General features: G+C 25.1%; 1 protein-coding gene across 2 annotated transcripts; it reads left to right on the top strand.

Moving 5' to 3' along the window:
• Positions 1 to 273: 273 nt before the first annotated feature.
• On the top strand, positions 274 to 14,277 carry LOC129984664 (uncharacterized). 2 transcript variants are annotated; one of them, XM_056094591.1, is made up of 9 exons: positions 274 to 534; positions 1,458 to 1,683; positions 3,814 to 3,984; positions 7,121 to 7,280; positions 7,980 to 8,110; positions 9,740 to 9,847; positions 10,052 to 10,205; positions 12,374 to 12,443; positions 14,073 to 14,181. In XM_056094591.1, exons 1-8 carry the CDS (start codon positions 302 to 304, stop codon positions 12,409 to 12,411), a joined length of 1,221 nt encoding a protein of 406 aa, XP_055950566.1. In that variant the 5' UTR covers positions 274 to 301; the 3' UTR covers positions 12,412 to 12,443; positions 14,073 to 14,181. The 2 variants fall into 2 exon arrangements, with proteins under 2 accessions (XP_055950566.1, XP_055950565.1); XM_056094590.1 differs by lacking the exon at positions 12,374 to 12,443 and having other exon boundaries at positions 14,073 to 14,277.
• The last annotated feature ends 1,464 nt before the right edge of the window (positions 14,278 to 15,741 follow it).

Below are 15,741 nucleotides of genomic sequence, written 5' to 3'. Positions count from 1 at the left end.
TTAGATCTTGTTGAGTTGTTCATCGTCTCGCAAAGTTTGCTCGTGAGCATTCTCTTAAAAGAGTGTGGGTTAAATACAATCGATACAGAAAAGAGATTAGCATTTCTGATATGATGCAAAATAAATGTGAAATTATAGTAAATAAAATTAATTTTCAAGATAGCTGAATTATTTATACATTCAGTTTTTTCATTTCCATTTTTAGATACCGAGTTTAATAATCTAAAAATGGCATCTATATATTGTTTATTTATATTTCCGTACATCGTGGGTTTGTGTTGACTGCATGAATTGAAAAATAATGAACCGGTACAGGAAAATATTTGAAACAACTCGCAAAAACTTTATAAAATATCTATCAAGTTCACCATCTCAAAAGAAGCGAATTGTTATCCTAGGTAGTGGATGGGGAAGTTATAGTGTGCTAAAGAATATTGATAGACGTTTATTTGACGTGAAGGTTATTATTCCTCGAAATCATTTTTTATTTACTCCGTTACTTTGTAGCACTGCTGTGGGAACGCTCGAATTTCGGTAAGATAATAAGATTAATATATAATAGCTTATAGATAAAAATTATTCTTAATTTTAATTCATTTTTAAGATTTCTAGATGAATATAATATTTTAAATTGACAGTGTGAAATAATACATGTTAAAATTATTTCTAATCTGTGCTGATCAGTTTGGTATTATTTCTGATATAGCATTTCAAATAATTTCGTTTAAAAAGCAAATTAAATTTTGCAGTCTTAGTCTTCAGGTCCATAAATCGCTACTGTTGATGATGTTTTATATACTATGGTACTTTAAAAAAAAATTATATTATGATGTTAGTCATGATGTTCTTATGAAAATGTTGATAGAGAATAAAATTTTCTGGCATGTATTATGAGCACGTATATGCTTGTTTAAACGGATATAATTGGGGGGAAAAAGGGGGGATTTTTTTTCCATGCAGCACAAAAATAATTACATTTTAGAAACTTTTAGGGTTTTATTTTTTTGATTGATTAGTTAATTAATTGATTAATAAGATTTTAAAAAGTATTTCTCAATAATTTAAATAACGTATTTGTAATTTAACAGATTAAATACCTAAGAGGAGTATTTTTTTAAATCAACGATTTATTCTTTACAATTGTGTTAAATAACTGTGCCATGGTATTGATTTTGTGTATATAATTTTTTTTTATCAACTGATATAGTTTTTTGTTTTGTTTTAATTTTGTTATTCATAATTATTGATAATTGCTTTTCTTATTTGCAATATATGCAATTCTTTATGATATAATAATTAAGAAATAATTTGCATTTCCTTCTTTTTTTCCTCCTTTATTCATAGTGTTCATTATTCCTTTTATTCCTTTTTTATTCTAGATCTAAAAATGCCTGAATCTACCGTATAGTACTGAAAGGAAAATCTTTGTCTCATTCTGCTTCTCTTTCTTATTTTAGATCAATTACTGAACCCATAAGAAATATTGGATTCAAAGATCCAAATGATTTTATGTTGGCACATGCAGAAGAGCTTGATACATCCACTCAGACAGTATTCTGTAGAAGTGTGTTAGATCAAAATTCACAATTTAGTGTTCCATATGATAAATTAATAATTGGTGTTGGCTGTGTCAGTAATACATTTGGAGTTCCTGGAGTTGAAAAATATGCATCATTTTTAAAAGTAAGTTTTTCTGAATAAATTAATATTTTTTTTTTGTGTATTATTATTATTGCTTGATAGTTTCATTTAAAATTAATTTACTGTAAAAAAATACAGGACTATTTTTGAATAATAAGTTACAAAATTTAAAAATTAGGTAGTATGCATTTTTACTTTCTTGAATATCTAGTGTAGAGAAAGCGTAGTAATCTTTAAAAAGTTCAAACTCAAGATTTTGATGAATTTCCGTACTGTAGACCTCCCTGAGTTTGTAAAACGTATTTTTAGAAAGAATATGTCTATCTGTCTGTGACAAACATAACTAAAAAATGCTTTGATCTAGATAAATGGAATTTTGTATGCAGTCTTTATACCAAATTTGTAAATTTTTATTATATTTTGAGCAAATATATTATATTATATTTTTCCACTCCGAGGAAGTCTGTGACCAGATAAGTTAACATGTCAACTATGAAACTTAGGAGATGTATAAAATTTGATACGTAGATTTAATGTCTAAACTGTAGATATCTATCAAACTTATTAACAAATTTGTAAAGTGATTATCTTTTAGTCTGTGCACATGTCTTCACAAACATATAAATACAACTACTTTAAAATGTGAAGTCTTAAATCAATATATGAAATTTAGTGAAATATTTTGCAATTGTAATTCTGCATCAAAGTTTGGTCTCAGTTACTTCAAAACACATCTAAAACAAAAATTTAATTTTTTAATAATATTAACCACATGCCAGGGATTAATCACCAAGATCGCGTTAGATTAATGAAAGATGTCAAATTCATGCTGAAGATCAATATTTCATAACTATTGTTCGCCAATACCGTACTAGACATAACTCTGGGATAACACCTTTATTAGATAGTATGGAAGAAAGCTTTGGGGAGACCTCTTCTGCTGGTGTCTCCTAATTTTGATAAATTATTATATATAAAAATGAACTTTTGGAGTAAAAATCTCCAGATAAAAAATGTCGCACAATGTCAGAATATTGTTATTATTCTCAATATCTGAAAGACAATAACACAAGCATTTAAGCCTATTGTTTTATTTATTTGTAATCATAAATTCTTCAAAACATTTGTCATTTCTTAAAATCAATAAAAGTTGTGTGATTTTAAAAATTAATTATGAAGTATCAATATTGATATTCTCCTTTCCTATTAATTACTTCTATAGTCACTCTGCTTTTATTTTACAAATAAAAAAATTGTTTTTATGCTGAAAATTAATATCTCAGACAGTTTCAAAATTCTATTTATATGAAATGAAATTATTTTGAATAAAAAAAAGCAAAATTATTTTGAAGAGTTTTAGAAGAATTTCCTGTGATTAAAACCATTTTGAGTACTCACATGAAGAAAAAAATTGTGAGAATCCTCTCCCTAGCATAGGGAAATGCTGTAATAAAAATTAAACTTTTATTTTTTTTGCAGTAAATTATTTTTATTTGTCATACTTATTATTATTATTTTTTAAAGATTTCCTTTTAGTACATTTAATTTCCTGCACTGCTGCAAAGAAGAAAAAAAAATACAATTCCTTTATTCATTTGTGAAAATAGTATTAATAATTATAACTGGATTTAAAGTTTTGAAATCCTTCTAAAGAAACTAAATATGAATTTACAAACAGAAACAAATTAGCTACGATTCTCACAGAAATTGATTACAAACTTTTTAAACTTTAAACCGAAAGAGTCTACTAATCCTCACCACCTTTAATCCTTGCTTAAGACTGGTTTGGGAATTTCAAAAATTGCAAAATCATGAAATAGGGAGAAAGAAATGAAATGAATATCTATGATTTTAATATTATTTTTAATTTATAATTTTAACTGCATCATATTAAATTTAAGTACATGGAATGTTACTAAATTCTTATTTGTAGTTTTAAATAAGTTTGGCATACTTAAATTCTAGCATGCACTTATTTTTTCATAAATTTTGATTTCATCTCTTACTAATTGAATTTTCTTCATTTTTACCTATGTTTTAATGTAGTATAGATTTAGGCTAGTCTCATAATCTTTTACATCATATTTTAAAATATTTTTATATGTTTCTTATATGAATATTCTGTAACATTAATTTAAATATAAAGTGCTTTTCAGAATTTCATATTTTTAGGAAGTTGCAGATGCTCAGCATATTCGTCGAATAATTCTCTCAAATTGTGAAAAAGCCTTATCTCCAACTCTATCTAGCGAAGAAAACAGAAGGTTATTGCATACTGTAATAGTTGGAGGTGGACCTACTGGAGTTGAATTTGGAGCTGAACTGTATGATTTTAAAGTAAAAGTAAGTTGATTAGATTTATCTAAATAAAAATAACTGTTATTTGAATATTTATTTTACTCTTCTGAAGTAAGATGTACATTTTTAGTACTTTATGTTTTATTTTATAAGAATGTGTGTGTGATAGAGAAGAATAGATTAAATTTGTTCAACCTTTAAAATTAAACTTTTTTTTTTTATCCAGTCTTCAAAATTTAATAGCTGTTTTTTTAATGTCTTATTTTGATTTTTTATATCTCCTTATATTTAGAGCCTTATTTTAAATGTTTGATTTAGTAATCCTTTAATTTCATTTTCAAAAATTCTTTCATTTCATTTTCTGTGTATTTCCTCTCTTTGCATATAACACTTTATTTTAATTAATAATTTTCTTCAATAACTGCTAAAAAAATTGGGTAAAGGATGTTTTTTAATGGAAATTTCTTTTCCTTCTTTACCTGCTTATATATATAACCAATCTAAAGTAAGAAATAGTTTGAAAACGAAACTAAAATGAAAATGAAACAAAACAGTTTCGAAATCGCAACTAAAATTTATTACCTATTCAAACTAAAACCAAAAAAGAACTTCATAGTAATTAGAGAGTGCAACTGCAGCTACTTCTAAAACACAGATGAATTGATACAAAAGTATTAAAATCAAGTTAATAGGAAAATCAAAAAACCAAATAAAAATTAAACAAAAAAATATAAAAAAGAATCTGGCCTGAAGACTTTTTCAAGGGTCACCCTCAGGCAAGGATTCAAAGAAAGGGATTTTTTCTGTGAAGGAAATGCAGACATAGTCTAATAATGATTCCTCGTGACCCGAAAATCCTCGTAACCAGAAACAAATAAAAATCAACTTGAGGCTACCTTTCTGGATTTAAAAATCAAAATTGCTAATGATAAAACAATAGTTGGTATATACGATAAAAGGGATGAATTCAATTTTAAAATAACTAAACTATGTAATTACCATTCCAATCTAAACTCTAAAATTTTCAAAAATCTAATTTTTTTACAAGTTAACAGGATCAAAAGGGTTTGCAATAATAAAAATTCCTATATTGAAGCATCTAACAACCTCATTAAAAATTTAATTAAAAATGAATTTCTTAGAAATTACTGTAATGTCAATTTTTTAATTAAACAAGATATGATTTGGGATTAATCCTTTGTCTTTAATAAAAATAGAACTTTCCTTGCATAATAAATCACTCAATAGATGGTGCTTGGAGCCTACAATTTTTACCTACTTTACCGTTCGCTATTTTACCGTTAGTGGTTTTAAAAAAGCGGGAATCACAATTGATAGCTTAAAATTTCCTTGACTGCAGATGGTATGTTTCTTGCCTTTTCGTTTTCCCTTTAGTGCTATTTTATGGTAATTTTTGTTTATTGTTATTTTTGTTATTATATTTTTACTTTGTTGTGGTTATTTTCTTCTAATTTGTTGCTTTGTATTTTCCTTTCTGTTAAAATGGTATATCTCTTGGGCCTAATTTCAGGGGATTTTCGGGTCACAAGGAATCATTATTAGACTATGTCTGCATTTCCTTCACAGAAAAAAATCCCTTTCTTTGAATCCCTGCCTGAGGGAGACCCTTGAAAAAGTCTTCAGGCCGGATTCTTTTTTATATTTTTTTGTTTAATTTTTATTTGGTTTTTTGATTTTCCTATTAACTTGATTTTAATACTTTTGTGTATATATATATATAAAGCAAGGAATATATATAAAATAATTTATGCAGAGAAAACCAATATAATTTTTTAAAAAATCCCTCATAGCCTGCATTATTATTTATTTCCATTGTTGTTTTTTTTTTGTTGGTTTTTGTTTATATATATATATATATATAGATATTTCATTTGTCTAAGATTTAGAATTATATTAAATTTAAAGTTGTTTAATTTCTTTTGTTGGCATAAAGTGTGGATGGATTTTTATTACTGCATTACTAATTGTGTTACTTATATTTCTTAAATTCAAAATGCTTGTCCTTTAATGTCTTTAAATGTATCTACCCTTTGCAAAATGAGATATTTTAAATATAATTTATATTTATTTAGGCTAATTATATTTATGGAATCATTTATGGCTTGTTATTTTTTATTATTGTTTAATATTCAGTTGTTAAATTATTATTAATTCAATTTCTTTTTCTTGAAATGTAGTTAAATTGGTGAATTTAAGTGTCAAAATGTAAGACATAGCTTATGCATTAAAAAAAAAGAATGAAAATTGTAAGTAACATTTTATTCAGTTTGTAAATGATTGTTAAAAAAAATGTTTAAAAAGAGAAAATTGGGAATGAAATTAAGGCAATTTTTTTTCTTATTATTTAATACGATTCTTTTATAGCATTTATCTTAATATAAATAAAAGTTATTGTAGCTGTGTAGGATCTGCATCTCCCCCTAAACAACTGTTATAAATTCAACCAAATTTGAACACTTAATGTATTAGAGTTGTTAAAGAATATTGTTAACTTTTCAAAGTACAAAATTTTAATATATAATTAATTAGAAAACAATAAAAATTTTGTCTTTCTCGTACCTTAAAATTCTGCACCATTATTTTAAAAATTTCTCTTTTACTTCAATATATATATTTTTAGTAATACTTTTATTGATCTTAAAGTAAGCAATTTAACCATGTTTAAAACAAAGTTTATCTCAATCACCAAGAAAATTAATTATATGTGATTTTTAAAAATCGTCTGGTTCAGTCGCTATCTTCATTTTAATTAAAGCAAACGTAAAATTATTTCGTATGATATTTTATACAAAATCTGCTGTTACATTAAAAATATTTCACAATAGGATTTCAGTCCTGAGCAAAGCCAGGTATATAAGTAAAACTGGGTTAAAATACAAAAAATAATTCATGATAGTTTTTAGGAATCCATCTGTCAAAATGTAAACCAGCTTTTTTAATGGAGTTGAATCTTCATATTTTTTTCATATTGTATGTTGATCTGATTACATAGCTAAATTTTTATATTTGTTTACTTATGAAAATTGATAGAATTATAGCACTCCACATTTTATTGCTTTCATTTGAATTTTTTAAAAATTCATTTCTTGGTATGTTTTAAAACATTATTAAAATAATTTTCTCAATATTTTTTTATTTTGTGTGATTCTTTTCTCAATAGGATGTGAGAAGACTTTATCAAAGTAGTGAAGAATTGTTCAAAGTAACTTTAATAGAAGCTGCTAGCATTCTAGGAAGTTTTGATGAGAAATTAAGATCATATGCTGAAAAGAAATTAAGTGAAAGACCTAATTTCACTCTTTTGAAAACTTCTGTTGTAGGTAACATCTTTATTATCTTTGTTTCATTTTTTTCCCCCCTACTAAAACCTGTAGATGTATTTTACAGCAAAACTAATAGATTTTTATTATTTCACTGAAGCAGCTTTTTTTAGGGTTCCCCCCTCCCCAGTTTTTGCATTTAATCCTTGGAGTGATGGAACTGTTATTTTTTGCTTTACATTGTTAATCCATAAACAATTGTTTTATATCATTATGTGTTTTTTTTTAAATGTCCACTTTAAAAGATATTTTTTCTAATCTGAAAGCAATCAGATCAAAATTATTAAGCAGGAGAGTTAACTAACATTTTTTGATAAGTATCATAAAGGACATAACAACTATTATTATTATTGCTAGCAGATTTTTAATTAAAATTGATTTTTTTTCAATTTTTTTTATTGCTATGCATATTATTTTTATGAATAATTTTTTCTTGCTGAATATCTAGTATTCTAGATGAAAAGTAGCAAAATGAAAATATATGAACCAGTGCAGATAAGCTTAATTATTAGTCTTTTTCCCCCTTCTGAAAACAAATGTTGTAATGTAAAAGCTAACTGTAAGAATTATTGAATTCAACCTTAATTTATGAGATTGTCCATATAATTTCTTTTCCAAAACTTAATATTGACTATTATAAGATGATTAAATTTATATTTAAGTTTTCTATCTAAGGATAATTTATTTACTTATTTGCAGAGGTAAAGGAAGATTGTATTATCTTAAAAGATGGCTCTTGCATTCCTTGTGGTTTAGTTGTTTGGAGTACAGGGTTAAGCCCTCGACCATTTACAAAAAATATTAAATTGCATAAAAATCCTAAAGGACAAGTAGGTTTTGCTTCTTTTTTTTTTTGTGTGTGTGTGTGTGTGTGTGCATTTTTTTTTTTTTTTTTTTTTTTTTTTTGTATTTTAGATGTTTTTTTGTTTTTTTAAATCAGTCACAAGTATAATTTAAAAAATTCAAACTGCTATGCATCTCTTCTTGATTTATTTTTAGATTAGTTATGCCTTGAATTTTTTTCTTGTTAATTGATAAGCAAATTTCGATAATTTTATTATTCTACTGTAGTTATGTGAATTTGTATACATTGAGGTATAGTTTAGGTTTCTGGCACAAGGTCCAATTTAGGTCCAAAATTTGTATACATTTTGAAAAAGAAATGAAATATATATATATATATATATATATATATATATATATATATATATATATATATATATATATATATATATATATATATATATATATATATATATATATATATATATATCAAACTTAAATTAATAAAAATATTTACTTGTATGAATTTAAAAATATTAAAAAGTAGTTAACTAAATACTAAATTATTCAATACAATGGAAACACACACACACACACAAAATGTAAATATGTAAATATCACAAATATGTATAACTGTACATTAAAATTTTATTACATTTTATAAACCACCACATGTTGACTGTAATTAATTTTCATAATCTGTATCCCAGTAATAATAACTAGTCATGGAAATAAAAAGAATAATCAATTCTAAATTGCATAATAAAGGCTTTAAAAGTTGTTTTATACAATTTTTATACTATTTTAAGAGAAATTAAAAAAAAAAAAACACCCATGAAATTTTAAAGAATTGTTTTTCCATGACTTCTGCATGCAAGTTGATGAATTTATAAAGCAACAAAAGAAAGAAAATCTAATTGATTTCAAAAGAATATGATCTCTCTTGGTTTAATTTTAAAAAAAATTGTAACTTTAACATATGAACACTTGCCACTATTTATTGAAAATAAAAAATATTTTTTGATGATTTAGAATTTAGTTTTGGTTGAGCACTATGGCTTAAATGAATATTTAAAATCGTATTGTATACATTAGCACTTTTAAGCTGAACATTTTGATTTTGAATTCACTAGTTTTAGACTTGTTTAGATTTATGCTCTTCCTACAAAAATAATATTAAACTTTTTTTTGTATTTTAAAGTAAAAATAGTTTAGTTTGCATAGTTTGAAATCCATTGTTTTATTTATTTTTCAACCTTTTTATGATTGTTTTGTTCACAATTGTTACTAGTTATGGATATAAGTAAATAACTCTTATAATATTTATTGAAAAGTTTTTAAAATGTGCAAACAGTTTATTTTTTTCTTGCATAATAATAACAAGATTTTAATCAAACATACCAAATTATTATAATTTTTTTGTGCTTATTATTCTTGGCTGTCATTAAAAAATATGACAAAAATACATTGTATCCTTAGAAAATAGTAGTTTTGCAATTCAGAGTATATAAATTGAGTTGTATGTATGTCTAATATCACAGATTATGTTTAAAGACACTTTAGTATATAAAAACATTTGTCTAATTATTTAGAATTTTCATCAAATGTGTAATTTGAATGTAAAAAATTTCTGTTGTATGTGTTTTCAAATAAAGATTGAAATTTTTTTTTTAAAGATTCTTGTTGATGATTATTTAAGAGTTTTGGGTGATCTTAAAAGAAATGTTTATGCATTAGGAGATTGTGCTGCTCTGGAATCTACTCCTTTACCTTGCACTGCACAGGTTTGTTTTTTAAGTATGTTGCAATCATAGAATGCTTTAATTTTGACTTCCAAAAATCTTCCAAGAGATATATTGTAAAATTGAGTATTTTGCTGAACTCGTAAATGCATATTGAATATTTGAAATTTTTATGAATTCTTTAGTACAAAGTATTTTTAGTTATTATTTCTACATTTTTTTTATGCAATTCATATCTTTCAATAGGTTGCTGAGCGTCAAGGACGATATTTAGCAAAATCATTAAATAGTCTAGAAAAAGGAGAGAATATAAAACCATTTAATTTTCAATCTTCTGGAATGTTAGCATATATTGGTGATTATAAAGCTTTGACTGATTTGCCAGAATTTAAAGTTCAAGGTAAAGATTATTTTATTGATCATTATTGATAATTAAAAAAACTTCTTATTTAAAACTAGAAAAAATATTTAAATCTTTTCTTAATTAGTCTTTGTATTTTTTTTTAAATCATAGTTTTGTATCATTTTTAAAATGCATTCGAGACAGTGTTAAAGAAATAAGTTTCCCCCTCACTGTTTTTATTTTTAACTGACCACATTTGGCCATCAACTAGTGTGTTAGAATTAAAAAATTGCTGAAATATTGAATTAAATATTTATGTTGCTTCCTCATGTTGTCTGTCTTGGCAAAATATTTTTGAACTTAAAATTTGGTAGATATGTAACATCCATTATTTTAAAGCTTTATAATTTTCTGTTTATTGTGCCATGCATCTTGCCAATTGGCTGTTATCTCACTTAAAATGTGAATTTTAATTTGAGAAAGGATAGCGTTTAAAACTAATAAAAAAAACTTTCTGGGTGGAGCTAAATATTTTTATTTAAAATATAAGAACAGAAAGGGGCATCATTTATCACTGACATTTTATATGCACTACAGAAGATTTTACAAAATTTCAATAATAGCTCAGGGCATTATTCAATAAAAATTCTTCAGCAATGAATTCAATGCATTAAAATAAAATAATTTTTTAAGCTATAAGAAGGATAAAATATTCGTATAACCCTATATTACATTAACAAGTTGTAGTATGTAAAAAAAGGGGCAATTTTTTTTATTATTGCTTATTTGTAAAATTAAACCTTAATTATAAGTAAAACAAATTTCAAAAAGTATATTAAATGCATATTTTAAATAGAAACCTATTCATTATGGAAAAATAACCAGTAACTTCACATTTTTATCTTCTAAAGTGTATTAAAAAAAAAAAGCCAAGATGACATATTACTAACAAGAATGATACTAATTTGTGTATCTCTTCAGTAATGAAATATATTGTTATGAAATTCGCTTAAAATATTTTTAAAAAATAGATTTAAAGTAGGGTAAGTTATAAGCAAAAAATTAATAAAAAAGATAATTTTTTTGAATTGTAAAGCGATGTAAAAATAATTTTTGTATTGTAATGTTCCCGAAAGTTATGGTGCCAACATTTTGTTTAGTTTTAAATTAAATTTTTATTAAATGTCCAAAGTAGGATAACACTGGGCAAACGGTATGTCCTGTAGAATGCCAAATGTATTCATTTTTATTATTAATAAGGATAAATAATAGATAGAATTCAAAAATATGTTTCCATTTTTTTTCTCCTATAACGGTATGTCCCGTAGAATGCCAAATGTATTCATTTTTATTATTAATAGGGATAAATAATAGATAGAATTCAAAAATATGTTTCCATTTTTTTTTTCTTCCTATAATGGTATGTCCTGTAGAATGCCAAATGTATTCATTTTTATTATTAATAGGGATAAATGATAGATAGAATTCAAAAATATGTTTCCATTTTTTTTCTCCTATAACGGTATGTCCCGTAGAATGCCAAATGTCTTCATTTTTATTATTAATAAGGATAAATAATAGATAGAATTCAAAAACATGTTTCCGTTTTTTTTCTCCTATGTAATCACTAAAGACACTGATGCATTTGTTGTAATACTTTCAAAGTTTAAAAAGGTAGAAGCATCCTAATCTTCATGCTGTCAGTGGTGTCAAAGCACATTCCTCTGCTTAGATCATGTTTTTTTCTCCTGTAACTTTTTACATTTGCACAATCTCAATCTGTTTGATATATGGTCACAAATTTACATGAATTGTCAATGTTATTTATTAAACATGAACATATTTTTTGAAGAATGGCTTTGGATTTCACAAGTTCATTGATACAACAATATAATTTGGACTTCCTCCTTTTCTCATTATTGCATAAGGTGTCTGGTGGTCCTCATATTTGCTGGATGCAAAATACTTTATTTGTCTTAACTTTTTATTGGCACTATGCCATATGCAAGGTTGACGTCAAAATGATGACTGGGACATAAAACTTCTCTGGTTTGATTATATATATATATATATTTTTTTTCATTAAAAAAAATGGTGCAAAGAAACTTATTTTTTAACCTCTTTAGTATTTACAAATGCTGTTTTTGAAAGAATTTCAGTTGTATATATCAAAACCTATTTGTTTCAAATATAACTGTCATTAACTGTCAATTTTTGTCCTACAGTCTTTTCAAAAGATGCTTTTACATCCAGAGAGAACTAAAATGCTAGTTTATTTTATCAGACTGAAATCTGGTATGTAATCCTATATAAAATGTTGTATCATTTATCAATAAAACCCATTAGCTTCACATAGCATCTAAAAAAAAATATTTCGAACATATGGAAAAAAAAATTTTTTAAAGAAAGAAGTAACCTTTTACCAGCTGAGAAGTTTATTCAAAATGTTTTGCATTTTCTAATCGTTTACTGCCAAATATTCTTTAATATGCTTGATAAACAGCATAGAAATCTGTAATTTTGTGTACTGAATGTCCAATTAAGTCCTACTCCACATTAATTTGAGAACAGAAATAATTATTGATACAGACTTAATGTCTAAGTATAGTTAAATAACCATGCTCTACACTGTGAGATCGCTTACATCGTTTTCTGGTGATACACAATGAAGTTAGCATTCCTATCTCAAAAATGGTGCTAATTATGGAAAAAGCTAATTACAAAACTGTAGAGCGTCTTCGGTTTAGTTTTTGAGTTGATTGCATTTTTGAGTTATCACATTTACATGTTTCTGAAAGTATAGACTGACAGATTTGTTAAATTTGGTTCAAAATTTAATAGAGGTCTTTCTGTAGATGTTAAATCTATGTACCAAATTTTATCTATTAAACTCTCTTCTTTGTAGTTATAATGTTAAATTTTATTCGGACAGCCGGACAGACAAACCTCCTCAGAACGGACTTTGTTTAAAATTTGATCTAAAGACCATATATCAAATTTCATCTGTCAAGATCAAAGCGATTTTGAGTTATCTTTGCCACAGACATTTTTCAAACTCAGTGAAATCTTAAACATGGAGATTCGTCAAAATCTCGAGTTCGAATTTTCTGATGATTACTGTACTTTATATATAAAAAAGTAAAAAAGGTTTAAATCAGTAAAAAAATCATTTTACTACAAATAAATTTTTTTGATAAAAGCATGAAACTTTATATATGCATAAATGAATATATATATAAAAAAAATATTTTACTGGCACTTTTATACTGGGGTAGTAAGCCATAAAAAAATTTGTTTTAATTTTTTACTAACAAATTCCATAGAACCTAAAGTGTTTTCATATAATTGCCACTTTTTTTTTATGAAACTTTGCAATTGGAAGTATATGTCTAGTTGCAATATTTAGAGAAACATACACTTGTATTCTCTTTTTAGAGAAACCTTGCATTTGTTGTTGTTGTTGTATCAAAAATTCTTTCTTTTAAACTATGTGTATAATAATTACTATAAAATTTTTGTACAGCTTAACTATTAATGGCTAGCATTTTTACTTTTGATATAGATGCTTATTCTGTCTTAAAATTTATTGTTTAAAATTTTAAACATCACAGACATCAAACTTGCATAGCAATCTCACATACTTTTATCTATTTTATAAAGTTACCATATATAAACCTTTATAATTTAACCTCATTTTGACCAACTTATCCAAAGCATTGAATTTCAAGAATCCAATAAAGACTAAATCAGTTTTTAAGAGCTTAAGGCTGAAAATTTTGCACAGGTTTTCTGGTCTTTTTAATTGCATTTATGGTTTATATTTCAAAGTAATATATCTTCATAGATATGGAAAACTACCTTACAAAGTAATTATTATTATTTTTTTTTTTCATTCTTAGTAAATACTTATTTTATACATTTAAGGTTTTACATCATGGCTACTTTGGAGATCAGCTTATCTGACTCGACTTGGATCTTGGAGACTCAGAATGCAAGTTCCTATAGACTGGTTGAAAACATTACTTTTTGGTAGAGATACATCAAATTTCTATTAATATATTTATGTTGTAATATTGTATTGGAAGTTTCTAAGTGAAAATACTGACTGTAATAAATTTTATGTGCAAAAATAAAATATTTTAAATAAAATTCATTCATTGCTCATACTTATCAAGATATCAGTATTAACCACATGCCACTAATTAACCGCTGAAATTAATAATAAATAAAGTGTTAAAAATGTTATGCTAGTCAATTGACTATATTTGCCTTTAGTTAATGTAATGACATATTTTGGTGAATTTTAGGCTTACTCAATTAATGTACACATACCAAGGTATTTTAAAATTGAAATATTTTCAAATTATGAAATGAATATCCGTCTCATAAAAATAAGAAAGAAAAAAACTTTTTTTTTTCTTTACTTAATTTTATTTTTTAGAAAGTATAGGTATATGCTTTTTAAATATAAAATTAGATTATATTAGATAATTTCATTATATTTGAAAAAAAAATGCTTTATACATAAGTAAAAACAACAATTTTAATTTTATATTGTCTTCAAAAGTCTCATTAAAAAATTAGTTAAATATATCTTTATCATGCAATTGTTTTAATATACAATGAGTAGAAGCGGTTGCATTTCCTCAGTAATCCTACATTTTCTATAAATTATTGATATTTTAAAAACGTTTCTTTATATTAAACTGATTTTTTAAAAAGACTGAAAAATGCTCTAAATAGTTGCTTCTGAAATCTTGATGCACATGATGGGGAGGAGGGAGAAGGAATGAGTGCAAACATATGTAAGTAAATTACTATTATTATTTTTTAAAAATTTTCTATAAATGTTGTGTTAAGATTGATTAGATTAAGCTAGCCTAAGTTCATTTCAAAAATTTTAAAGCCTTTATTAATTTTGTACATTTTCAGAATTTCATTGGAATTGGAACGATTTTGAGGTTCAACCCTAATTTATTTATAAACTGTAAGTGGAATTCAGGAAACAAAATTTTGAAAATTCATTTTATTAATACTTTATTTTACTTCTGTTTATTATACATTTGGCCATTAAAAAAAATTCTGGTTTGATGACTGACCATATATTTTAATTTACCCACAAAAAGGAATGTCAATAAAATATCGTCCCCCAGCTAAAAAATTATGTCTAACATCCGAGTTGTATTTATTCTGCCTAACCAATTTTTTAAAAGTAGATTAAGTGGAATAAAGTTACACTGTCAACTACAAAAATGAAATTTTATATGTAATATTTAAGAAGACATATAAAACACTGTTGAGATTAAGTTATACAGTATTGAATGGGCATCATAATGGCTTCAATCTTACAATCGCAACCAAAATAGAAAATCGGCGAATATTAATTCCCATTATATGAACAATCAATAGTTTGTTTTAAATAATAAGCCATTTAATAATTCTCATTTCAGGTATGGAGAGGGGTCAGTTTACATTTTACACCATTACTAAACTGATCACAAATCTTTGCTTTGCCTTATCAGTAAATATGCATATATTACCCTTTAGTCAGTCTTTTTAGTCAAAATGTCATAATTTTGTATTTTTAATTCAA

Source organism: Argiope bruennichi, chromosome 9 (genome assembly GCF_947563725.1).
Source record: "Argiope bruennichi chromosome 9, qqArgBrue1.1, whole genome shotgun sequence".
NCBI classification, from domain to species: Eukaryota; Metazoa; Arthropoda; class Arachnida; order Araneae; family Araneidae; genus Argiope; species Argiope bruennichi.
This window is presented reverse-complemented; position numbering and strand designations above follow the sequence as displayed.